Source organism: Anoplopoma fimbria, chromosome 1 (genome assembly GCF_027596085.1).
Source record: "Anoplopoma fimbria isolate UVic2021 breed Golden Eagle Sablefish chromosome 1, Afim_UVic_2022, whole genome shotgun sequence".
In the NCBI taxonomy this organism is placed as follows: Eukaryota; Metazoa; Chordata; class Actinopteri; order Perciformes; family Anoplopomatidae; genus Anoplopoma; species Anoplopoma fimbria.
Window position 1 is genome coordinate 25,376,004 of NC_072449.1, and position 25,482 is coordinate 25,401,485.

Consider the following 25,482-nt stretch of genomic DNA (forward strand, 5'->3'; position numbering starts at 1 on the left):
ATGCCTACATTGCTGAATGAAGTGCCTCTTATGCATTAGAGACTCCAAGCAAAGTGTATTCACTCGAATGTAACAGACAATTGATGGATGCTTGCATTCTAATTGCTTAATTATGTGTGGTGATTAGGATAATGTAATGAAAGAAGGTGTATTCATTTTAACTCTAAATGAACATTTAGACACAGGTTACAGAATAACAGAGCAGGTTTGGCAAAACGAGTAAAAATCTCAAAGACCTACATTTCTCTCTTTAGCTATTAAAGTGCTTTGGCTAACAGGAGGATTAATGCTTCTTATACTGAGTAAAAAGAGAGCCTCATAGTAATACAAAAAACCCATAAAAATCATTCATAAAAGATATTAAAGCAGTGGCATCTTCTTATTTCTGTAATTAGCTGACTTCAAACAACAACTGGGCTACTGCTCATGATATTCTGAAAGAAAGTGATACATTTTTGATATATTCTTATCAAACACTTGATCACTACATCATTTCCTTTTGTACCAACTGGATCTAAGAATCACTGAGATCCTCAGTCATCCCCTTGCCCTACAAATTATGAACTGGTCTAATAACTGCTCTTTTATATTTCTCTCTTTATTCCATCATCTAACTTATCGAATATTGTACCAATTCTAGTTAAATGCCTGTGTAAAAATGAATAATAATGACATTATGGATAAGATTTGAATAGTGATATAAATGTAAGATGTGTGCAAAAAAAGGAAAAAATACTCTGGAGCATTATATCATTGTGGTGGTTTGAGTGATGTATTGTCTCCTTAATTTGCACCTTTTGTTTAAAAAAAAAATGTTTAAAATGATAATGCTGCCTCTCTCAGTAGCAACACCAACAAAGAGTTTTGTTAAAAAAAAATAGGATAAGAGGACACATCAAAGTCATGAGACTCAATTGTTACATAAGTCCTGGAATCTACTCGGAGATGGAGGCGGCTAAATGTGTGATATCTGCTGGTGTGATCTGGTGTTTCCTTCAGCTACTGATCTGAACAAGGGCTTGTTTCTGGGCTTGTAGAACTCGTACCTCATTTGATTTATTACTTATTATTTAATATTTTTTGGCACGCCTACACATTTACCACTCTTCATTTTCATCCTGCAAAATCTCACACACCAGTCCCTGTATTCACCCTCCACTGCAGCCTGTTCCTTTGCAGCCCCCCTCTCCCCAAGACTCTCCCCCCAACCCTGAAATCCTGCATTTATATTCTACTGCGGTTTCGCTCACCCAGCCAATCCTGCTCCACCACAACCTTGAGGAGGAGACTCTTTCCCTCCTGCTCCCTTGCTCTATCGCCGGTCTGGAGGATTATCAAGACTCATTTACAATGCTGCTGGAGTTGGCCAGATCTTCACACTCACACTGTGTGCCTGAGTTTAGAGAAGGGAGAGAGAGAGAAAACGGCAGAATATCAGTGACAGAACTACAGCAGACTCTGAGGGTGAGAAGAAGGGGAGTTGGAAGGCTGTAGGCACTGGTGGGCGGAGAGGAGGAGGCTGAGCAGCTTCACTCATCCTTCATCACAAGCACCATAGCACCTTCTCCTTTTTATTTAAACAAGAGGAAAGACAAAAGGGCTGAGACATGAGTTGGAGAGGCGCAGTACAGACTTGACTTTCTCCTAAGACTGGAATCTTTTTCTCTCTGGCACTTGTCTTGTGTTGACTGTCCACCTGCACACGGCTATGTCCGTGCTGAAGTGGAGCAAACACAGGAAGCGCTCCGCAGACTCCATATATGACATGCTACATTTGGTGAGATTCCTTCCTTGTATCACTTTTATTTACCTGGCTAGCTCTTGCTAGTGCTGTGATAGATGGCGAGCTGCTGTTGTCTTATTCCAGTGAGAGTAAAACACCTCTCCTTTTTAGCGTTTGTTTCACACCTCCTCTTTGCTGCTACAGACGAATAAGAGGAAGCTATGAGTCACTGTTGTGTCGCAGAATTGCCCCATAATCACTGAAGTGCTCCACAGGATGCCAAAATGAAACGCTGTATGTAGGAGCTGAGTCTCTACAGCTGACTTGGACTTTGTAATAGTCAGAGTCACTGCAACATCGGCCAGGGTAGTTTGTCATGTAGAGTTTTTTTCTCTCTTGGCACCTCAGTCTGTGATCTTTGGCTTATCTCAGTTTGAGAGGGCAGACGTGCAATTTTCTCTCTTCTCTATCGTGAGTGCTTTCATGTGTTGACACAGCTATACAGCTAATCTATATTTCATTCGTTAGTGGAAATGCTTGCCTCTGGCATCTCGTTTTTTGTCCAGTTGTACCCACTAATTATTGTTCTTTTCATGTGATGTATAAGGCTTTCATCTCCCCCTTCCTCTCTGTTCTTTCTCTTCACCCTGTCATGTCATGACTGTCCATGCACCCAAAGCTGCCATGGTGTTAATTAGTCGAGATTTTGATTGTGAAGACTATGACTGGACTGTCGTTTTGGGCTCAGTGAAACTGGTTGAGCTCAGTTGACTAATTGGACAGGGAAGATTTATTTACAGAATTGTTTTTCCCTCTTTTCTTGGCATTACAGTTATTTTTTGGGTTGCAAATTTGAATGCATGCTTCTGCTGACTGTTTTTTAGACTAACCTTCTTTGCTGTCATATTGCAGTTATATTTGGGCTGAATGTACATTATCATCACATCAGTAAAGTACTAGAGGAACAAATATAGACAGCAACTTGGCTTTTTAAAACCTAGCCCTTACCACAGCCTAAATGGTATCGTAAGTAATAAAGATTACATTGCACGTGTTTACTCTAACATTTCTTAATTAGCAAAAACATAAGCGTTGACAAAATGCCCTCTTCCAGCAGCTCTTTAACTATAGTTTAAGCTAAGCTAGTATCAGTGCTTTGGATTATAATAAAGGGCATTTAAGCACTTCCCAGTTCATCTGTTGATCTGGGAGCTGCCTGGTTATTTCAGGAACATTGTCAAGAGGGACAAACTGCTGTCGTGTCTCACATATGGATGTGTCTGTCTGATTAGATAACAATGCTGATAACCATTGTCATTTGCAAAGCTGCATGAAGATGCGTGACTGTCGCAGGATAACAGTGTTCTATTGTTCTTATCATTTTTTGCTTTTATGTATTTTGAAAAAAGTCTTGAAAAAATATTCATCAGTTATATGAACAATGCAAATCTGTATATGCACTTCTTGTTATGCACAGCAGTGATAACAGACTAGTAGTTCAGATCTTCATTGGGAGAATTATAACTTTCCATCTTCTGCAGCTGTTTTCAGGCAATATTGTTATTATTTCCCAGAGGAGCTTATAGTTGTGACAAGATACATTGCTTCTGTCTGACCTATAAAATACTCTCAGTGGTGTCAGTACCTGCTGTTCCTGTTTTGTGTTTGTATTGATGTGAAAAACCAAAATGCCCTTATTGTTGTTATGACTGGTGAGGCTGTAGCCTGTTGCGAACAGAGTTACTGTGTTACGCCGTGTAGGCTGTTGCTGAGCGGAGTCTATTTTTGTCCAAAATGATAGTCTAATGCACATCAGGGCTGGTCTCCCCGGCAACCCATACTGTATGTGGACAGACACTGTTGTGTGTATATTTTGATGCTGTGAAAGAGATGAATCATTACACCGCCGATCCGTCAGTAGGAGGAAAACGCCAAGGAAAAGAAGGATGTGAGCGAAAGAGAGAGAGAGGCGGAGAGTCATTGTTATGACAGACTGAAAATAGACCAAATTAGTGCAAATTACTTTTTTTAGAGCTGCCTATCCACCTCTTTCCAGGCTCACACTGCGCAGTCATGATTCACACCTGCAAGTTAATATTTGAGGTGCTGGCTCTGTACTGACTGATCGATATTTCCTTTAATGAGTTCAGGTTGGAGTTACATAACTGCATCCCATTTTTCCTAAACGCTTTTTGGTAATTTTTTCTTTGTAGAGTACAGAGCAAGTCGCTGCTTTCTGCCGCAGTCTCCATGACATGAATCCCACGGAGTGTGTGTCCTCTTCGCCTAGCCCGGACTCACCCTTCCCACCACCGGCAACGCTCCGACAGCTCTCCGATGCTGACAAGCTCCGCAAAGTCATCTGTGAACTCGTGGAGACTGAGCGCACCTATGTCAAAGTACGTATCACTCATCTTACTTATAAGGAGGCAGTTGTTCTTTGTGAGTGAGCATGTGTTCCTCGTGTTCATCGATCTATGTTCTGTCTGCCTCAGGTTGTGTTAGCCCTACACATTACCTGTTCCACAAGACCAATCCATATTTATCTCTGTGTCCCAGGAGATATGAGGGGACACAGCTGTGCCCTTGCCTGGATATTGCCTAATCGTTTTCTGCCTGGTATAAATGTGGCTTGGACGAATAACTGGGTTAGAGAGGGAATATAATGGGATAATGTCAAGGCCATTTCAAATGTTTTACCTCAGTACAGGGGGCACGTATGTACTTATTATAGAAATTACATTATGTATGATACATGGTGTATTTTACAATCTTCAAAGGGGATACTTGGGCTATTTGTTCTAATTACCCAGACAGAGTCAAACAGACATATGCAAGCATTATATGGGTCTGTGTATGCAGTTTCCAGTAGTGGGACTTTGTAGCTTAACTGCTACTGTAATATAGGGGTTGACAAAATAATGGAAAACTAGGTTGGTCATATAAATTTGTGTGTTGGTTAGCAGAGTTTGACTTTGCTGATGCAGTCAATGTTTAGCACATGTTGCTGTCATTTCTTTAGACACTAAAATATTTGTTCCTATTGTGACCAATTTGGGCACAGGTGATTTTGCCTCTTTGGGGTTTTTTTTTTAAGCACCTCAAGTTGTTATGACAAATCATACCCACAAGTTTATTAGCATACATTCCTAATGTTTGTGTAATTAATATACTTCAGAATTAAACACTATTTTGTTTATTCCATGTAAACATTTGCTAACAAAGAACAAACTTATTTTTTAAGATATATGAATAAGATGGACATTTTTAGGCTACTCTTTTTTAAAACCAATTATTAGAAAGTGAATAGGAGGTTGTTTGAGTTGATTATTAGATCAACAATAAGAAATAAAGAAACATGTAAATGGTCTATTTCCTTACTTTTTGAAAGAGCTACTAATTGATCTCATAGGCTTTCTACAGATCAGCTTCAGTGAATTGTAGCCATAGTCATTTCATTAATTTCCAAACACCTGCTTTCACTTTTTTCTAAGTGCATCCGCTAGCTCCTCCGTCTGTGATATTGGAAGGACTTTCAGACTATCCCTGCGACTTAATCAGTTTTGTTGTGAGGCATATTTAAGCCTTATGTAAAGCTGCGGTTTTGTCTCTTTTCCATGTAATGACTTGGGTAACACGCATAATCACACACATAATCAATCACATAATTCACTCTTGTCCCTTAGGATCTCAATTGCCTCATCGGGAGATATTTAACCCCACTGCAGAAAGAGACCATCCTCACACAGGATGAGGTATGTAAAATGTTCCCTGTGTGCCTTTGAAACATAGCAAGCCTGTACATGCCAACACCGTTTTAAATGTTCTAAGAAAAGAGGGTTACATAATCATGTGAAGAGTAGCCGTATACGAGGACAAGAGGGATGGATGAAGAGAGGGGGAGGTTTGCAAATTATGTTTTACGTGCATAATGAAATTCATTTGATTGTTTTAAGTTTTGAGCTTTTCCATGCACTAACTGTAGAAATAGACTAATATTGGATGTACCAGATAAGGATTCTATTGGATAAATACAAATATATACAAAATAGATATTACAAAAAAACTGTGTAAAAGGAGGAGCTTTAATTTTTGCTTTGCTCAAATGCCCCTTTCCACCAGCTGGATGTACTATTTGGGAACTTGCCCGAAATGGTGGAGTTTCAGGTGGAGTTTCTCAAGACCCTGGAAGACGGGACCAGACTAGTTCCTGATCTAGAGAAATTGGAGAGAGTGGATCAGTTTAAGGTATACCCTCTTTGAGAAATACACACCAAAAGATGTGGCTGTAAACAACCATTTATTAACACTGTTATAACTACTGGTTGGGTAAATTCTCTTCTCTTTTTCACAGAAAATCCTCTTCTCCCTGGGAGGCTCTTTCCTTTACTATGCAGATCGTTTTAAAATCTACAGTGCTTTCTGCGCCAGCCACACCAAAGTCCCTAAGGTCCTTGTGAAGGGTGAGTAAATGTGCTCTTTGGTCAACATTCCTCCTGGGCTCAAAGGAGAGGATGCATTTATCTATCAACCATCTGCTATATCCTGCAAGGCTCCATAAATCTGCTCTGCGGAGTTGTCAGCCAGACAGTTGTACATTTGACCTCTGCATACTTTGAAGCTGGTGGCTCTGAGGGCTAAAAGCCCAGCAGCATTGTATAATATATAATAAGCAGTTTTGAACATTTTATTCTCTAGCTCGAACACCCACTCCCTTTAGCAATCTATGGCTTTGTTTGCTGTCTATGCAATGAGTCAACAGTTATTGGCCATATTGAGTTTGTGAGGTGTTATTTTTTATAAAGCTGTTTTTAAGGCAGTTAACTGATTATTTCTGCCCGCTGGTGTATGAATGCCTTGAGATAAAATGATTTGTCTACCAAAAGCAGGAAACGGTTCAGGGTTCTGGGTCTGGGTTCGCACAAGGCCAATATGTTTAAGCCATGAATATCAGACAACATAAGCATCGATTTTCAATAGAATAAGCTTTATTTCTGTGAATAACATACCTTAATTAAAATAATCTCTGTAGCCCATATAGCAGAACACAGTACACCAATAATTAGTGGAAAGAGCAAAAGAAAATGGATGAGATGTCTCGAAGTGTGTTGCATTAAGTGTTTTTTTGGTCATTCCAGCCAAAACCGATACTGATTTCAAGGCCTTCCTGGATGAGCGCAACCCCAAGCAGCAGCACTCTTCAACCCTGGAGTCATACCTGATCAAACCCATCCAGAGGGTGCTGAAGTATCCCCTCTTGCTGAAGGAGCTCTACTCGCTCACAGACCCAGAGAGTGAGGAGCACTACCACCTGGATGGTACGGCCCAGTCAAAAGGCTGACTGAGAAGATGAAATCATTTTGGCAGGGGAGAATGAATACGGTCACAACAATTCAACGCTAAGAATGTTGTTTTCTGCTTGTCTGCAGTTGCCATGAAAGCCATGAACAAAGTTGCCAGCCACATCAACGAGATGCAGAAGATCCATGAGGAGTTTGGAGCAGTGTTCGATCTGCTCATCACTGAGCAGAGTGGTGAAAAGAAAGAGGTACGCTGGACAAAAGTGGCTTGGCTCTGTTCTGTCATCTAAAGGGTACATGTGGAGTGATTGCTGATATTTAGTTTTTTTGCCAGGTGGCTGATCTGTCTATGGGTGATCTGTTACTCCACACCAGTGTGACCTGGATCAACCCCCCTGCCTCCCTAGGAAAATGGAAGAAAGAGCCCCAGATTGCCGTATTTGGTATGTCAGAGATGAGTTTCCTCCATGATTATGTAATGAGTTGGGCTAAGTCATATGAAGCTTTGATCGACAACTTTTGTGTTTTTTCCATTACCTTTTTAGTCTTCAAAACAGCAGTGGTCTTTGTATGCAAGGAGGGATCAAAGCAGAAAAAGAAAATGGTATGTTTTTTTCAGAAGTAATAAGCAATCAGCAACACCAGCGCCCGTTTCGAAAATAACCTATTTAGTTAAGGCATTGTAAATTCACGACCCACGACCCACTTTAAGAATCTGTCCAGTCGGTCACTTGTAAAACAGACCTTAAGGCTGATTAAACTGGATACAGCTCATTTCACAAGTATAATTTCACAGGTAAAAAATGCATCGTCCTTTGTTTCAATGATTGTAGGGGGCCTCCCATCGAGTCTCTATATCTTCAGAAGAAAAGGATCCCTTTAGATATCGCCACATGATCCCAACTGATGCCCTTCAAGTCAGATCCTTGGCCAATGCAGGTAAACAACTCAATGAATAATGGGCAGTACTGTATTAAAATACATTCTACAAAGTCCAGAAATGATTATTTCAGAAGATCTCACCAGATTGCTCTGTATGACAGAGATCATATGTGAGTGTTGATTACTTCCTCAGATGGTGAGGGCTCGGCTGTGTGTGAGATTGTCCACACAAAGTCGGAGTCAGAGGGAAGGCCAGAGAGGACATTTCAGCTGTGCTGTAGGTGAGGGTCTCTTCTAATAGAGGTTGAATTCCTCTGGAGATTGAAGCTTGTGTGCCACTGATACAGTCCTGTCTGCTGCTATCTACCGAGAGTGACAAACTGATAATGTGCCTTTCTATCTCCCATAGTTCTCCAGAGAGTAGAAAAGACTTTCTGAAGACAGTACATTCCATCTTGAGGGAAAAGCACCGCAGGCAGCTACTAAAAACGGAGAGTTTACCCCTCAACCAGCAGTATGTGCCCTTTGGTGGAAAGCGCCTCTGTGCCCTGAAGGGAGCCCGTCCAGCCATAAATAGAGCAGGTAAATGCCAGTCAGTTGCTGCATTCACCTTACAGCTCAAAGTGTCCCAATTCTAAATTTGTTCCTTCTTAGCGGACACAGATCGGATGCTTCAGTATAATGTTAACAAAACTTTTTGCTGTTCATTAAGAGATTGAATCACCTCTAAAGATTTAATAAATGTAGGGAGATGCCTACATTCAAGCTTTTTGAAAAGGTAACATAACAGACTGTGTTTTGCTTCGGCACAATCGAGATAAATTCTTCTTTTTTTTTTTTTTTTTTACATACTTGCATTTATTTTTCACCTTAAGTGCTTTATAATTACATTATGTTTTATTACAATGATTATAATGCATTACAACTTAGTGTTATTCATTTTTTTGTGAGTGCTCATAACTATATACAGTGCTATAAGCACATTATAAAACATAAGTATGTTTATAAAGCATCATAAACATTGGTGTCATTGAAAGTGTCAAAGAATCACAGATTTGTTGTATTTCTCAACGAAAGCAGGATGTCTTGATACTCAACCCTGTCCAGACAGGACAACCTTTATTATTCTGTACTGCTCATTTCTTGATTTATCAATGGACATCGTTTTGATTTATCTAGTCCTCAAAATCTGAAAGACAACTAATGTTAATGTTATTTAAAAGTAAATGCTTCGAAAGCTTTAACTTGCTAATTTCTATTATTTGTCTTATGCTTTTGATCTCCTTTTCTTCTGCAGCATCTGCACCAACCAGGACTCTAGGCAGGAGGAAGTTAGTGCGCAACCGTTTCACCATAGACACTGATATTGTTTTTGATGGCGAGCCCGGACAGGAGCCCGACTCAAATCGGCTGCAGCGGGACAACGAACCAGATACTCCGCAGCAGTCTGAGATAGCAGCTGACACAGACCGCTGGGTGGAAGAACAGTTCGACCTAGAAGAATACGAAGACCAGGAAGTGGTGAAAGAGACAGATATCCTAAGTGATGAAGATGACGAGTTCTGCCAGACTACCAGAGCATCCTCCACTGATGCCGACCTGGAGGCCCCTGTCATGGCTTTGTCCTTAGAGAGTGAGGAAACCAATGAGGGCGAGAGTCTTAAGTCCCCAAAGGCCAGTGGGACACCTGATGAGGTGAAGGTGTCCAATACAGAGGAGCAGAGCGTCGTGAACGATGGCAACGTGGAGGATCAAAAACAAACCGAGAAGGATGAGATTTGGGTAAGAAGGCAGCAGTCAGGCTCGTCCCCAGATTGTGGCACATAAAAGCTGAAGAGGACAGGCAAAAAGCTTAATATGGGCTCCATAAAGATCAGTCATCAGTCTTAACAATGCATGGGCATTGACGTCTATTGCACAGCTAGTAGAAGTTATATCCTTCCTTACTTTTGCTGAATGCTTTTTGTACAGGTAAAATCATCAGTGGAGCAATACAGGAATCTAGAACGAGGGAGCTTTATCCCAAATCAAATGCTGTTACATAGAAGTCAAGTGTAAGCTTTCAGAGATGAACTAATGGTACAATCATGGAATCTAATCAGTTGCTTTGATTGGCATGGTTTGCACATTTGGGCAGCATTCTATAGTCCTGCCTGCTGTTGCCAAATTGTGAGAACATTGATATTTGTTTTGTTTGTGTGACTCAGAGATATTATCATAGTTAAGGGCTGTATATTATTTGTCCTTAAAGAAATAGAATAATTGCAATGGACAGTCTTGTCTCGCATAGTTTACTGTACTTGTACATCTTCACATGAATATACACTGACATGTTTTTGGAACAGTTTTGTTATGTAAAGAGTTATGTAAAATATATGATTTTGATCTCTTGTTTTACAGACTTAAAGCTATCTTTTTAGCCTGGGAAATATTTTGTTTGGTCTCTTGTTACATTTAATAGTGGAATTATGTAATAGCCCTATGTCACAGAGGCTAGCGGGATTTTTTTACTTTGTTTTAATTTAACATAATCCTGTTTTACTTGAATTTGCTGTTTCATGTTTGTGTTGCTGTGAAACAATTCTTGTATTTTTCCTTTTTACTCTTCAGTATTGCCATTTAACAAATGCTAAATGTTACATTTCATTCCAAGCGTGCACACTCTAATTTGTAGAGAATTTGCACACCCGCTATTATAAAAGGTATTGTGTGTTCAAAAACACTGTTCACTAGTAATGGATCATAAAGAAAAGTTTTTTTTTTTATTTATTCATATGTTAATTAATTTGTTTGCAAAAAAACACAAGTAATCATTTTTTTCACAAAGAAAGTCCAAATTTGCTCAAGCAATCAAGGAGAAAGAATTACAGTATGCCTGAAAAGTGAAAGAAGTCATACTTGTAAGAAATTCATTGTGCTACTAAGACTGCATTTTTATTACTGTGTATATAGAAAAATGTATTGATATCATAATAAATACAGTTGTTTCCTACTTATAATTCAAGGCACCTCTCTGTTGTCCATCATTGGTTCCCGTGTTTCTACTCAACATTCCCTTGCAACTCAAACAAAACAATTTTGTGACCAAAGCATAAATGCCCATTGTGCTCAGACATGCCTGAGAACGGCAGAACTAAGAAACTAATCGATGCTCTCCCGCCTCAAAGACAGACCAATTCCAGAACAAAATGGGGAAACTAAAAAGTGAACCTTAAAAAGATGTTAAAAGCCACTTTGAGTGTTTGCAAGCCACAACTGATTAAGTGTCTCAATAATGGTGAGGGAGCTACAGAAAGAATAAAGGAATGTCTGTAATTTTTTCTATCTCTGGACTAATCTGTCCATTTGTCAGCAGTAACTATTGTGACACAAACATACATGAACAGATAAAATAAATATATCACTAAATTAAGCCAAGCTCTTGAGCTATACTCTATTCTACTGATCATTTCTGGAGAACCTTTTTTTCTGTTAAACAACTATTGTACCTTGTTAAGTGCCTTTGACAGTGAAGGTCTGCTTGTGATTTCCTTTTCTTATTTCCATGACTCTTATTCTTTGTCTGGCAAATGTCATCATGATTTTTGAGGGATAAAATGCAGGTTCATCTTTCACAAGCTCAGCTAAAAATGAAAAATAACTAACGAAATAAAATCATGCCAATCACAAAAATGTTTTATTAGCAGAGATAAACAATGGTCACAAGTAGACCCTCAGCAGCACTGACTGAAAGACACTAACTGGGATAATTAGTCCACAACCCCTACAATAACCACTTAAATCAAAAAACAAACGAGCTTCACGAAATTGGTATTTACTGGAAGGCAATTGTGCTGTAAAAAGTGTGTTTTCTTCCACTGTCCAACCTCTGTTTTTGAATGGTCGCGGACAATTGAGCAGTTGATGATGAAGGCAGATACCATCTTTTTTCACGGGTAGCATGTCCAGGGCTAATCAACTGAGCTCTTGCAGACTTTCAGTGTTAGGCAGTATGAAAAAGAAAAAGAATATAACAACAAAACTTTGCATCACATGTACTCTCCTAATTAAAAGATTGCTTTTAGGCAGCACAAGTGATAGTGATAGAACTACTGTCACCCAGGCTCATTCCCCTCCACCAGCCACCTCACTCTTGTCAATTACCACCCTCATCACAAAAGCTGCGGTTCTTCTTCAGATAAAGGGGAAAGATCCCTTCAGACTTCACTGTGCTATAGTCTGGCAGCATTGCTGAATGACTAAATTACATTACATTACAGTCATTTAGCAGACGCTTTTATCCAAAGCGACTTACAATCAGTAGTATATTACATATCATTCACCCATTCACACACTGATGACAGGCTACCATGCAAGGTGCCACCATCAGACTCTAACTAACATTCATGCAACATCCAGTCCACACCGATGGCAAGCCTTCAGGAGCAACTTGGGGTTAAGTGTCTTGCCCAAGGACACATCGACTGCCGAAGCCGGGTATCGAACCACCGACCCTCTGATTGGAGAACTACCTTGCTCTCCACTACGCCACAGCCGCCCCTGAATGACACTGAAATGACACTGAAATGGTACAGGGTTGCTTTACCAATGCACTTGTTTTGTAGGGACAGACTTAGATCAGGCTTGTGATGATTCATGATTTCTGCATCCTAAATCTAAATGAACACTGAATTAAATGTGTTGGCAGGAGAAGGAATCTGGAATTACATGCAATACATTTTATTTATCTCAATCTTATTGTGTGGACCAGGAAAGTGCAGTTGCATTTACATACAGCAGGTGGCACCAGTCTGTTGTAGATGTACATTACTTCCTGTACCACTGCACCAGCACCAACTTACACCTTTCTGCATATTCAGTTACTTTCATTTGCATCATATTACTCAGATCAAAATCCTAAACTCCATTACCAGCATCTTAGAGGTCACATATACAGAAAAATTATTCACAGCACATTTGTATTAGAGTGCAGTTCGGTCATGGGTTTCTCAGCTGCTTTAAACGTAAACAGATACACTCAAGCTCAGTATGTGATGATAGTATCAGTCAGCAAACCTGCTCAACAGGCTTTCCAGTTTCTGTTCCTGTTTTGTGACCTTGCCTGCTAAAGCTCCTGCTCGCAACCCTCTTTACTTTTTAGTCTCTCCTACTTCAAAGGAACAAGTTGTCCAACAGGGTGTTACCTTTGCTCAACCAACTGAAGTTTGGATAAAGGAGCGGCCTTTTGTTAAGATCTGTGAAATCCCCCATTGTTTTTCCTTATCTGCAATCAGACACCTGGTCACATTGAAATATTTTTTAGTCTTAGTTAAGGCAAGTTGAAATGATCATTTTCATGGGAGCATAATAAGTGTCTATACACTAATTGTTTCAAAGTAACAACAGAAAAGTCAGTTGAAAGGAAACAGATGAAAGTAATTTCTTTCTAATTAGATCTTCTTTTTTTTTTAAATATAGGAACACTATGTACATTCTCCATCCCTAATAAAGTGATATGATAATCCTCACACTGAAGCCATGTTGAAGTTTACAGATCTATCACAAACTCCCCTCTAGAAAAACATTACATTTCAAACTAATGCTGACTGGGACACACACTGACCCAGTGCCATTCATATACTGTATATAAGGTACCATTGTGTCATTTTAATTGATTCAGATGCATAAGGCTTCTGGTCAAGGTAGAGAAGCCTGCAGATGCCAATTTGGGACCGTGGCTTATCCTCATGAGTTGTCACATGAAAAAGAGAAGCCACCTACGTGTGGGCATATGTGTTGAACTTTAGGGTGACTACACACCAGGTGTTTCCTGGGACAATGCAATGCAATATTTCAGGCAAGGGTTGCGGACCAAGCTTAGAAAAGGAAGGCCCTTTATTTAAAAATGGGGTTTATTTGTAGTGTTCTTTATCCACAATGTAAACAACTGAATCACTTGCCAAATCACATCTCCAGGGATACACAGGGTACAGTATGGCAATATACTATGGTAAAGGCAGGTGAAAACTTGAAAAATGTCATTTATTTGTATGAAATAAGTAAGTTACAGTTTTCAGCATTTTGATTTTATCCAACTGAGTTTGAAGAGGTTTTACAAGCCCAAGACTTATGACCTATAGAAGATCATAGGTCATAAGTCACCAAAACTAAACTTGCAACGTTTGTAAATGGCAACAAATCACTCTTTTCATATGTGCTTGTCATGCATGATGAGCAATGATGACAAATGCATAACACGGGTTTAGTTTTCAGGAAAAATGAAAGTTAAATAAATGCAGAGTACTTTATACCTCAAACACTGGTAAGATTAAAAGGTTGAGTCAGTGAAAACCGGTGGGATTACATTACAGGCATGGTGATATTATCACAGACAGCTCTGCAAAAGAGATTGTGTAGCAGTCTTTTCATTAGACGACAGAGGAGACTGCCTTCTGAGCCATGAGAGCAAAATTGGAGGTCTTTGCTCTGGTCCTCGGCTTCATCGGCCTGTTTGGGACCATAGCTGTCACTGCACTGCCCATGTGGAGGGTCTCTGCCTTCATTGGTGCCAATCTCATTGTCATGGAGGAACTCTGGGAGGGCTTGTGGATGAACTGCTACAGACAGGCCAATATCAGGATGCAGTGCAAGGTGTATGACTCACTGCTAATTCTCCCACCAGAGCTGCAGGTAGCCAGGGGGCTCATGTGTGTGTCCATAGTCCTGGTTTTCATCTCTCTGGCCGTCACAGGATGTGGGACCCAAAAGAGCAGCTGTTGTGACGACAATAGAAAGAGCAAGAACATCGCCCTCGCCTTAGGGGGTGGTTTGTATCTGCTGTCCTTTCTGACCACGCTCATCCCCGTCAGCTGGGTGGGCCATACTGTCATCAGCAACTTCTACAGCCCAACGGTGCTGGAATCTCAGAAACGGGAGCTGGGGGAGGCCCTCTTCATTGGCTGGGCCACTTCTGGTATTCTGCTGATCACTGGGTTCATCCTTCTGTTTAGCTACAGCAAACGTAGATCAAAGGAAGAAGAGCCAAACTTTGACACGTATCTTATGGAGGAGCGGGATGTACAGAAAGAGGGGAGCGTGTACCTAGAGAGGACAACATCCAGCTTTCATAAGCATCAAGAATATGTGTAAAGAACTGAGCTGTACTGTACTGTACTGCCTGAAATATGCAACTTCGAATTGATATATCTCTAATAGTGATAGATGTGATAATGTCAAGTGTTCAAAATATGTATAAATGTATTGTTTCACTATCCCTTAATCACTGACTATTTAAAAATGCTAATGTACTATGTGTTCTTATTGTAACTATAAATGGTTATTCTCTTGTCCATGTTTGTATCATCTGCCCAAATAAGATAAAATAGGATAAGATAATCCTTTATTTGTCCCACAGTGGGGACATTTGCAAATGCTAGATAGTTGTACATATAAAACTATTTGTACTTACATATACACAATAATGTAATCAGTAACAATTGGTTTTGCAATCATGTACTGTCATGCCATTTTGTTTTTCTTTCTGATTTGGTAGTAACTCATGGCAATTAAGTCACATCGACTTAGTCAACAGACAAAGAGTTGATAAAGATTTGATTCTACATTTTCTTGTGTGATTGTATTTTTTCTATTGCATCCTAACATTTGAGTAAACCCTCAGTTTGACTGTAACTACACTATACTAAAAACTAAATGCAGCTGAATAGTAAAAACTCATTCACTGCATGCACAAATTATCTACAAACAACCTGGTTATCAGTTTCAGATGGCAGAAAGACTTCAGTGTGGCGTTGACAAGGTGAGAACTGCTGGCAAACAGACAAATACTGTGTTACAGTGAAACCAATCCTACTCAAGTTCCTGTGCTCAACACCTTTTCATCAGCTCAGTTTACATATAAAGGAGGAGACAGTGGGACATCCCTGACCATCCTATCAGCCTTCAGTTTGAGATGGACAACAGATTGCAGCACCGCCACTTATATAAATTGATGTACATAAACTAAAGACACTGCGTAGTGTTCGTGTTTCACATATTATTACTGCGTATCCAAAACAAATCGTTTTAATTTCTTTACTATTAGTTTCAGGAGGTGAGAAAGTTCCAAGGTAATAGTAAAGAGATGCTGTATTTTTCAAGTTTACATAGTAACATTTTTGCCATCTCGTTTACTGTCTGAATTAGTTATTTAGATTAAAGTAAAACATTTTTCTGAGTAGTATTGAAATATGTCATGGCTAAACCTTAAAAGAGCTGAAACATGCTTTGATCAACTGTGACTTTATACAATGAATAATTTAGTTATTGATTAAGTGTTCTTAATCACAAGAACAAATGGTTGATTGTTAGCAGTTGTATTTCCATTCAAAACAAGCAGCACTCTTTGTTATGTCCCAATTGATCTGTCTGTAAAGCAGCTCAACCAGTAAGGTTGCATTGCATCCTTAGCATTTTTTTTGTGGGTGTATAAATTCCTTGACTTGCTCTTCTCCTCAGATTTGTGTCTAGAGCTTGGAGAGTGAACTCTTCGGCTCGCTGTGTGATCGCCACTATGGCCTCTTACGCTGCTTACAGTGGCGCTTACAGTGGCTACACCAAGCCACCTCAATCGTATGCAGGCTCTTACTACGATGAGAAGCAAGCCAAGACATATGCAGATTATCAAGACTCTCTAAATGATGAAAAAAAGAGAATTGAGAAGAAGGACCGCCAGGACGCCATCTGCTGTGAGGTAGTGGCCCTCATCATCGGTTTCATTGGACTTATCGGAGTGGCAGCCGTGACAGGCCTGCCGATGTGGAAGGTAACAGCCTTCATTGAGGAGAACATCATTGTCATGGAGACTCGCTGGGAGGGCTTGTGGATGAACTGCTACAGACAAGCTAACATCCGGATGCAGTGCAAGGTTTATGATTCCCTGCTGTTTCTGCCCCCAGACCTTCAGGCTGCTAGGGGTTTGATGTGTAGCTCTGTGGCCCTGTCCACCTTCGCCCTCATTGTCTCAGCAGTGGGGATGAAGTGTACTAAAGTGGTTGACCATCGGGCTCGCACCAAGCATGTTGTTCTTGTTGCTGGAGGCTGTCTGTTCCTCTTGGCCTGCCTCACTATCATAATCCCTGTGTCCTGGACCGGCCATGTCATCATCAGGGACTTCTACAACCCTCTGCTGATCGATGCCCAGCGCAGGGAGCTTGGGGAGGCTCTTTACATCGGCTGGGTGACCTCAGCTTTGCTTTTCACTGCCGGAGTGATCCTGCTGTGCCGTCATGCTCCCCGCACGCAGGAATCAGATGAGCGGGTTGTATACAACCAGGATGGAAATCTCTACCAACCTGCATACGCATACCAGCCGTATACGTACCAGCCAGCGTACACCTACCAGCCTGCCTACTCAGCACCCCCACCAGGATCTGTAGCATATACACCAAGTCAGTACTAGCGAGGTAAATCTAACAAGAGACAATTTTGGACTTTTTTTTACTTGATTTGGCACATTTGAATCAGTTTGAATTGACTAATATGCCCAAAGGCTGTCACTGCTTTCTCAACGATGGCCAAGTGTAGAGATTGAAATGAATTATGGAACTGATGGTGTTAGATCATGATGAACTGTGCTGAATAATGCTTTGTTTGTTTGTTTGTTTCCATATGCTTAGTTTACACTAAATCATACAAGTCATTCAGAAGTATTTTAAATCCTTAATACAGTAGTTGTTGATATCACAGCTGACATGCTATTTGAGAACTAATTATGCACTAGGCCTTTTTCAGATTATATACCTCCAGATGATTTGTGTTAATTGCTTGTTTTTTGTTGTAAATGTACATACTCTTTTTAAAAATGCTTGTCTAAATATAAGGTCAATTGTAGTTTCCAATAAAAGGGTAATGTTGAAGAATTTTGTTTTTTGTGTGGTTTTTTTTCCTGTCGCCTAATCAAGAGAGGCACAATTGATCAAGCAGAAAGGGTGAACTATTGGTTACATGATGCCCAGTGACTCACTTACTACCAAAAGCTCTTCAGTTTGCCTAGGATTCAAAATGCCCTACTTAAACTGCTCCTGTTTAGCTCATGGGTGTGTAAATAGGAAGTTCTTATGTCTCCATTGTTGTTGGTGGAAATGTGCCTAAACTGGTAAAACCAGACTGATCACACAGGTCCACCCACAATGCAAACCTGCCCAGAGATTTAATTTCAACCAAGCCAGAGTTGAAACTGCCAGCTTTTTCCGAGACAAGAAATCCGATACCGACAGTGACACATGGGTACACAAGAATTACCCCCATCCCATGACACACACGCACAGTGTACACAATCATGTAGGGTTTCTAAATGTTTTTTTTGTGATATTTTGTGTCTACCGTGTCATTACATTTGTATTTTTTAGCAATTCCTTGTAACATAAGGAACACCACAGTGGTGAACGATTTTAAGTTCAAACAACAAAAAGACAAGTTTAAGCCCCAGAGCTGATTCATGTCTTCGTTATCTGTAAATAGAACTGGTAATCGATAACATAAAGTATATATTTTATTCAAAATAAACACCCTATTATTAGTTTCTAAAGCTTCCTTGTAAAGTGTGATCTGAGAATGTAAATCGAGACTTCTGAATAAAGAAAGTGGCAGCTTACAACAGCTCCTTGGGTAGGTATACACAGAAAAAAGGGCCCTGGGGATCCTGTTTCTTAGCAACCGGTCCAATTCCCACCCCTCCCATTCTGGTGTCCTGTCCACAGGGAGGAGGCTGTACAGGTGAACATCAACCAGCTCCTCCTCCACTGGGATGCAAAGTCAATCCATCTACTGCTTCCTACTATAGTCACACTGTGGCTGCACATTATTCTACGTATGAGTTTGGAGGAATAACAGGAGGACAGGATGGCCAACTCAGCATTGGAGATAGTGGGTCTGATGTTGACCCTGATTGGGCTGATTGGGACGGCCGCAAGCACTGGGATGCCGATGTGGCGAGTCACAGCCTTCATTGGGGAGAACATCATTGTTTTTGAAACTCGGTATGAGGGTCTGTGGATGAATTGCTTTCGGCAGGCCGACATCAGAATGCAGTGTAAGGTATACGACTCTCTCCTGGCCCTGCCCCCTGATCTACAGGCAGCAAGGGGGCTCATGTGCTGCGCCCTGGCGTTGGGGGGCATCGGTCTGTTGATCACTTTGCTGGGGATGCAGTGCACGTCGTGTATCGTAAACAACGATCGAGCGAAGCGGCTGGTCCTCATCATTGCCGGCAGCATGATCATAATGGCTTGCATCTGCGTCTTTATCCCAGTGTCCTGGACAGGTCACGTCATCATCAGGGATTTCTACAACCCCTTGCTGATAGACGCTCAGCGAAGGGAGCTCGGTGAGGCCCTCTACATTGGCTGGGTGGCCGGTGCATTTTTTTTTGCTGGAGGATGCATGTTTATTTGTTGCAATCTGCAGTCCGAGGACAAAGTTTCACAGAGGTATGTGTACTCAAGGGCCTCCGACTACACGGCCTATCCTCCACAGCCCCTGCAGCCTCAACAGCTGTTGGTACTTCCCCAACAACAACCACAGTTTCAGCCGGTGCTCTCAAGGCACCCATCAACCAACTATAGCTACCATTCCAGTTACCCCTCTGTACGCAGCGGGGTGGCTTATCTCTGAACACCTAAACTGACTGAGGTAATGATGATCACAGTAATGGTCAATATATGCAAGGACTTTGCTTGGCAGTGCAATCTATGACACATTTCACATTTTAAAAGGTTAAAAGAGGTTAACAGACTGTGTAGGCCTATACATGATTTCCATAAATTTTATGAGTGTTGTATATCAAATTTTATATTGACAGCCTTATTTTTTGTATTTTAGATTATCACTTTTGTATTTGTATGCTTAATATAACAATTCATGCACATTTTAACCAATAAGTAAAGTGACACAAGTGTATTTGTGTTTATTGTTAAATGCTATTAGTTGTTATTGGCACATATGACTGAGCTATTTAGTAACACAGAGAGTTTATACTAAACAGATATTTCAACAGATTTTACTTCAACATTAGTCCACAACATTGGTGTGGAAAAAAATATAATAACACCTTGCAGCACAATGCCCCTGATACACACAGTACTCATCTTGTTCTTAGTTTTTCTTTACCAGTTTGGACCAGTATTAGATACAGGATCAGCTGCTTAAAGGTAGTAGCCTTAGGACAGTAAATACTTAATTGGTGACTGACATTTGTTTCTAAAATTTAAAACATTCTGTGTCTGTCCAATCGCAAAACAATTGTAAGCCTTTGTTTGAGTTTGGTATGATGCCCTGGAGCTCTTGGTAACTAACAGAACTGAACAAATGGCTGTAAACATGAGATGCGGGTTTAAGACTGCTTGTTAAAGGTGTGGACAGCTGCCTTAATGTTTGTGAAGAAGCCACACAGGGATGACCTGGCGCCATGATCATGTGATAAGAATTTGCAAGTCACTTTGAATAGACAGAACAAAAGTTGTCTAGTTCATAGGCATGTTGATCTTACTCCATTTGTTTGAGCAATTACATAACTTTTCCATCTCTGCTCAGTGAAGTATATTGCCTCTCTCGATATTTGGTCAGCTCATTTCATTTTCAGTGGGTTCAAAGCTTTAGAATTTCAATTCCTTATGAACTTTATGTAGTGACAGTAAAGGTACAGTCATTTCATTGATGTCTCATACTGAAAATATTTGGTCATGTAATGACAATGTTGTTTTTCTCAATTGTTGCTTAATGTTAAATCAAAAAAACAACCCGTTTGTCTATGTGTGTCTTCTCAACAACCCTAGAGTTAAACAAATCTTGGATATATTAATTTAATAAAAAGTATATTTCTGTTACCCAACAATCAATCATTGTGTTTGGACTGTGTGAGTGAACTCCCTCTCTCTTCAATCACCTAGAAAGTCATTTCTGCTCCCCTGTGGACCACAGATGTACTGCAGGAGCTTTTGTGCTACAATGTTTAATTTTTTTGCTTCTACATTTTTATCACATATAATTAAAGAGAATAAAAACATTGCAAGTGGTAAAACATTCTGACTATGTTAGCTGTGTCCAGTTTATCTTGTTAATGTTTACTGCTGGTGAAGCTGATGGCAAAGATATGCCACTATAGCCAGAGGAACCATAAACACAAAATAAGCAAAGGTTCTTTTTACCCCCATTGCCCTGAGCCAACCAGGTGACAGCAAAGCATCTTTCCCATAACAAACCACCTGTTACACTATACAAACTGCATCAGATGAGAAAATCTTCACTGCGTTGGACTCATCTCTGACTTAGACTCTGATATATTTGACTAAAGCATCAGAATTAATTGTGTATGAGAGCTAACCTTGATTGAATTTGGACACAGCTGATTTCTTGAAGGCTGCACAATGGTTCAAGGTGTTTCGGAGATAGCCGCAATGTGTGTCGGCCTGATTGGGCTGATCGGGGCGGCGGCTACAACAGGGATGCCGATGTGGAAGGTGACAGCTTTCATTGGGGAAAACATAATTGTGATGGAAACCCGCTGGGAGGGCTTGTGGATGAACTGCTACAGACAGGCAAACATCAGGATGCAGTGTAAGATCTATGACTCCCTGCTGTTCCTGCCCCCGGATTTACAGGCAGCCAGAGGTCTGATGTGCTGTTCTCTGGCCCTCTCGGGTCTGGGGCTCCTTGTGGCTCTGGCAGGAATGCGGTGCACATCCTGTATTCAGGATAACGATCGGGCTAAGACCATCATCCTGATGGTTGCAGGTGGTATGCAGTTTGCGGCGTGTATCAGTGTCTTTATCCCAGTGTCGTGGACTGGTCATGTCATCATTAGAGATTTTTACAATCCATTGCTAATTGATGCCCAGAGGAGGGAGCTTGGAGAGGCTCTCTACATCGGTTGGGTGACCGGCGCCTTCCTTTTTGCATCTGCCATGTTGTTTGTCTGCCGCCGTATACCCTCAGACAAAGGCTCATTCGACTTGTACCACCAAGCCAACTTGCTCAGTTACAAGCCAGCACCCAGCAGGCAATATCTAATGAGGCGTCCTCCCATTTCAAGTGTTTCCAGCCTCCAATCTACAGCGTACCATCCTTCTCTGCAGAGCAACGGCTATGTTGGACAGCAACTTGCGACGCAACTGCAAAACATCCCTCAAGTTATGACAAATGATGAAGCATTATTCAACAATCCTGTTGTCTATAACCCGGGTCTGCCTGAAAATGCGTCATTGGTATATCAAGGTAGTATGGCTCATTCCTCAATGCAGAGTTCTAACCATGTTGGAAGCATGTATACGCCAGGCAACTCCTTGTACATTAGCCAAAACGCTACGCCATATTCACAGACGTATATGGCCAATCCTACTGCATCGTACCAGTCCAGTTTTCATCCGGTTCCAAACACTCCTGTTTTCATAGGATATAAAGCATCAAGAATTCAACCAGAGTACCACAGTAGGAGCAGTGCTGGTGTATACATATAAACAAAAGTTGTGCGAGAGTTTTTTTTAGCTTTTTCTCACAATTTAAACTTCTGTGCATTAGTGTCAAGATGAAGGTGAAATGATGTTTCTTCTGCTTGTATTAGGATTATCCTGATGCCCAGAGTAAATCACATGTTCATCTTGTTTCTACTATTCTTACACTTCTGTTATTTGTAATGGGGAAAAAGCTAAATATAGGTTGTTTGATCAGGTTGAACATAACTGCTTTTGTTGTAAGTGTAAATAAAGGTGTCATGTGCTGTTTACATGAAACCCTCGTAAGAGCTTACTTTTACAAAATAGAGAGATTTATGAGAAATCATCTGTTTGGAACATCGTAGCCTTATCTTTTCCATATTTGTAACCGTCTGTTCATTATATTTTTAAAGGTAGTGTGGTTATCATTGTATGTGTTGAAATGCATTTGTTTTTTTAATAGTATTTTACTGTCAAGATGTCTTTGTAACCACTCAAATAGGAGCAGTGCTGACTATATGATTAGTTAACCTGCTTGTAAATATATGGGCATATTGCCCATGGTTGTGCTATCTGTGTTGCAGTTTAGAAATAAGTAAATACAATAAATTAATGTCAGAGATAAAAATATGTTAAACATGTTAAGATAATAATAAAATGTCACAAAATATCTTGTGGTAGTGATGTAGATGTTGTTTTAAAGCCTATTATGGGTGTGACAATTGTACTGTATATTTAAATGTAAATGTAAAGTATATTTCCTTTAAACTACTTTGTCAAAATATTTTAATGTAAACAGTGAGACTTCCTGAATAGGTCTTCACAGACACATTCAGGAGAGGTATGGACTCTCTAATATATATAAACCTGCTTTGGATCAACACCAGCAAAAACTCAATGTGCTGTGATTATTGTTTGATAAAAGCACTTATATTCTGGCAATTATTCATACACCATGGTGGCCTGAGACATTGTTATTAGACACCACAAGAGGGCACCAGAGGATTTGATGAGTGTCCTAAACCCTGAACAGACCTCCTCACAGTGCAGGTGTCGGAGGAATAATGTCTTCCTTCCACTGCATTTCATTAGCATAAGTTTAAATTGAAACAACTTCATATTAAACACCTTGTTTAAGCTACTGGCTGTATAACAGGGTGCAGTGAGTGCATTTTGTCATATTGCTTTATTATATACTTTATTATATACTACATACTATTTTTTTGAAGATACATTTTTACTGAAATTGGGTTTGTGTTTTGTTTTTTTAAAACAAGATGGTAATATTCTGTACACAACGTGATTTATAGGCTACCCAGCTTTTACTTTTGTATCTCCAATGGATGGTTCAAATTGTACAGCATCTTTGCTAATTGAGGATGTTCTTGCTCTCAGTGTGTAAATAGATCAATTATTCTCAACTATGAGTCTCTAATTTAGCTCATTTCTGGGGAATATAATAATAATAATAGTGGCTGAGATGACACTTTTCCCAAAACCCCATAAAACATCCCTGATGCTCCTGCCTTGCTTGGGCAGCAGTAGTTTGAGCCTAATCACCAGTTGCTGATCGGTGCAGCTGAGCAACCAAGATAACTTTTTAACTCTCATCACAAATCACTCAAGTGGGTTGTGGTAGCATGAACATTTGACTTTACTTTACTATGAGACTGTGTCAGATAAACAGTTTGAGGTAGTTAATCTTCAAGGGAGCACCACAGACCAGTTTGAAGATTAGATTTGCATTTCCATCAGGACTGGAGCAAAGATTTAATCATTCCTCGGTGTAGCAAAGCAAAGACGTTGTCGAGGTCGGATGTTGCCAGATTTGAAGTTAATCTTCAGGACGTATCCATGTTTGTGGATTAGCAGCTCGGCTTTGCCCTCAATTGAGCGCCTGCACGGGAGGGACGCTCAGAAGTGTCAAGTCAGCTAATGACAGGGAGAGCAAGACCAGAAACAAGGAACGTTTTATTTCATAATAAAAGCATTCAAATGATAGCATAATCTGGTACCAACAGGAAATAAACAACATAAATAGAATATTTACATGACTAAAGCCTTGGAGATAGGGAAATAGGTAAATAATAAATAGGCGCAGCACTGGAAAAGACATTACATTACAGTCATTTAGCAGACGCTTTTATCCAAAGCGACTTACAATCAGTAGTATATTACATATCATTCACCCATTCACACACTGATGACAGGCTACCATGCAAGGTGCCACCATCAGACTCTAACTAACATTCATGCAACCGATGGCCTTAGGGAGCAACTTGGGGTTAAGTGTCTTGCCCAAGGACACATCGACTGCCGAGGCCGGGTATCGAACCACCGATCCTCTGATTGGAGAACTACCTTGCTCTCCACTACGCCACAGCCGCCCACAAGACTTAAGGGTAACATTTGTACAATAAATTAATAAGAAGCATTTTACAATATTTATTGAGAAATGATCTTTGATTACTTAAATATACATACAACTACAGTGTGAAGGTCTGCAGCAAAGTTGTATTGGATGCTTGGTATTTTGTTTGTTTAACCCACACATTTTACATAAATGCAGACTATTCCTCTTTAGATATGTTGAATTTCTTTGTTGTTGCCAATTCGTATAGGGCTCGGCAATTAGGAGAAAATAGAACATCACAATCATTTTTACAGAAAAACCTCAATATTAATATTATGACAATATATGGTTGATTTCTTTGTCCTTTTACAAAAAAACTAATAAATAAAATATACAGTACCAGTCAAAAGTTTGGACACACCTTCTCATTCAACTACTTTGAAGAATCTAAAATATAAAACATATTCTGGTTTGTTGAGCATTTGTTTGTTTACCACATAATTCCATATGTGTTCCTTCATAGTTTGGATGTCTTCAATATTAATCTACAATGTAGAAAAAAAATATAAAAAAAATAAAGAAAAACCATTGAATGAGAAGGTGTGTCCAAACTTTTGACTGGTACTATATATATATATTCATATATATATATATATATATATATATATATATATATATATATATACATATACACACACAATTATCAGTAATGTGGATATAATGATTAAGTAGGTAAAGGTAAATAACAAAACAGCAAGA

The 25,482-nt window shown here is 40.0% G+C and overlaps 5 protein-coding genes across 9 annotated transcripts in view; all 5 read left to right on the forward strand.

Annotated features, from left to right (window-relative positions):
* Positions 1 to 10,906, forward strand: part of tiam1b (TIAM Rac1 associated GEF 1b) — a 47,984-nt gene extending 37,078 nt beyond the window's left edge. For 3 of the 5 annotated variants that reach the window (XM_054598445.1, XM_054598462.1, XM_054598454.1), the window contains exons 16-27: positions 3,937 to 4,122; positions 5,410 to 5,478; positions 5,846 to 5,971; positions 6,078 to 6,186; positions 6,862 to 7,041; positions 7,153 to 7,271; positions 7,346 to 7,466; positions 7,569 to 7,627; positions 7,857 to 7,962; positions 8,099 to 8,186; positions 8,315 to 8,487; positions 9,203 to 10,906. In XM_054598445.1, the coding sequence (XP_054454420.1) occupies positions 3,937 to 4,122; positions 5,410 to 5,478; positions 5,846 to 5,971; positions 6,078 to 6,186; positions 6,862 to 7,041; positions 7,153 to 7,271; positions 7,346 to 7,466; positions 7,569 to 7,627; positions 7,857 to 7,962; positions 8,099 to 8,186; positions 8,315 to 8,487; positions 9,203 to 9,732 (1,866 nt within the window). In that variant the 3' untranslated portion in view covers positions 9,733 to 10,906. The remainder of the gene's footprint in view (positions 1 to 3,936; positions 4,123 to 5,409; positions 5,479 to 5,845; positions 5,972 to 6,077; positions 6,187 to 6,861; positions 7,042 to 7,152; positions 7,272 to 7,345; positions 7,467 to 7,568; positions 7,628 to 7,856; positions 7,963 to 8,098; positions 8,187 to 8,314; positions 8,488 to 9,202) is intronic. The other 2 variants (XM_054598472.1, XM_054598480.1) reach the window with 1 other exon arrangement.
* Positions 10,907 to 14,343: 3,437 nt separating this feature from the next.
* Positions 14,344 to 15,033, forward strand: LOC129095445 (claudin-17-like). Its single transcript, XM_054603882.1, has one exon. It carries the CDS (start codon positions 14,344 to 14,346, stop codon positions 15,031 to 15,033), a length of 690 nt encoding a protein of 229 aa, XP_054459857.1.
* A 1,420-nt stretch (positions 15,034 to 16,453) lies between these two features.
* Positions 16,454 to 17,341, forward strand: LOC129094819 (claudin-8-like). The gene has a single exon (XM_054603096.1). The coding sequence runs from the start codon at positions 16,454 to 16,456 to the stop codon at positions 17,339 to 17,341; it is 888 nt and encodes a 295-aa protein (XP_054459071.1).
* A 1,442-nt stretch (positions 17,342 to 18,783) lies between these two features.
* On the forward strand, positions 18,784 to 19,554 carry cldn8.1 (claudin 8.1). The gene has a single exon (XM_054601750.1). The coding sequence runs from the start codon at positions 18,784 to 18,786 to the stop codon at positions 19,552 to 19,554; it is 771 nt and encodes a 256-aa protein (XP_054457725.1).
* Positions 19,555 to 21,305: 1,751 nt separating this feature from the next.
* Positions 21,306 to 22,394, forward strand: LOC129095156 (claudin-8-like). The gene has a single exon (XM_054603552.1). The coding sequence runs from the start codon at positions 21,306 to 21,308 to the stop codon at positions 22,392 to 22,394; it is 1,089 nt and encodes a 362-aa protein (XP_054459527.1).
* Positions 22,395 to 25,482: the final 3,088 nt, after the last annotated feature.

Coding starts and splice junctions, on each gene's coding strand:
- LOC129094819 (XM_054603096.1), top strand. CDS start 16,454: ATGGCCTCTTACGCTGCTTACAGTGGCGCTTACAGTGGCTACACCAAG.
- LOC129095445 (XM_054603882.1), top strand. CDS start 14,344: ATGAGAGCAAAATTGGAGGTCTTTGCTCTGGTCCTCGGCTTCATCGGC.
- cldn8.1 (XM_054601750.1), top strand. CDS start 18,784: ATGGCCAACTCAGCATTGGAGATAGTGGGTCTGATGTTGACCCTGATT.
- LOC129095156 (XM_054603552.1), top strand. CDS start 21,306: ATGGTTCAAGGTGTTTCGGAGATAGCCGCAATGTGTGTCGGCCTGATT.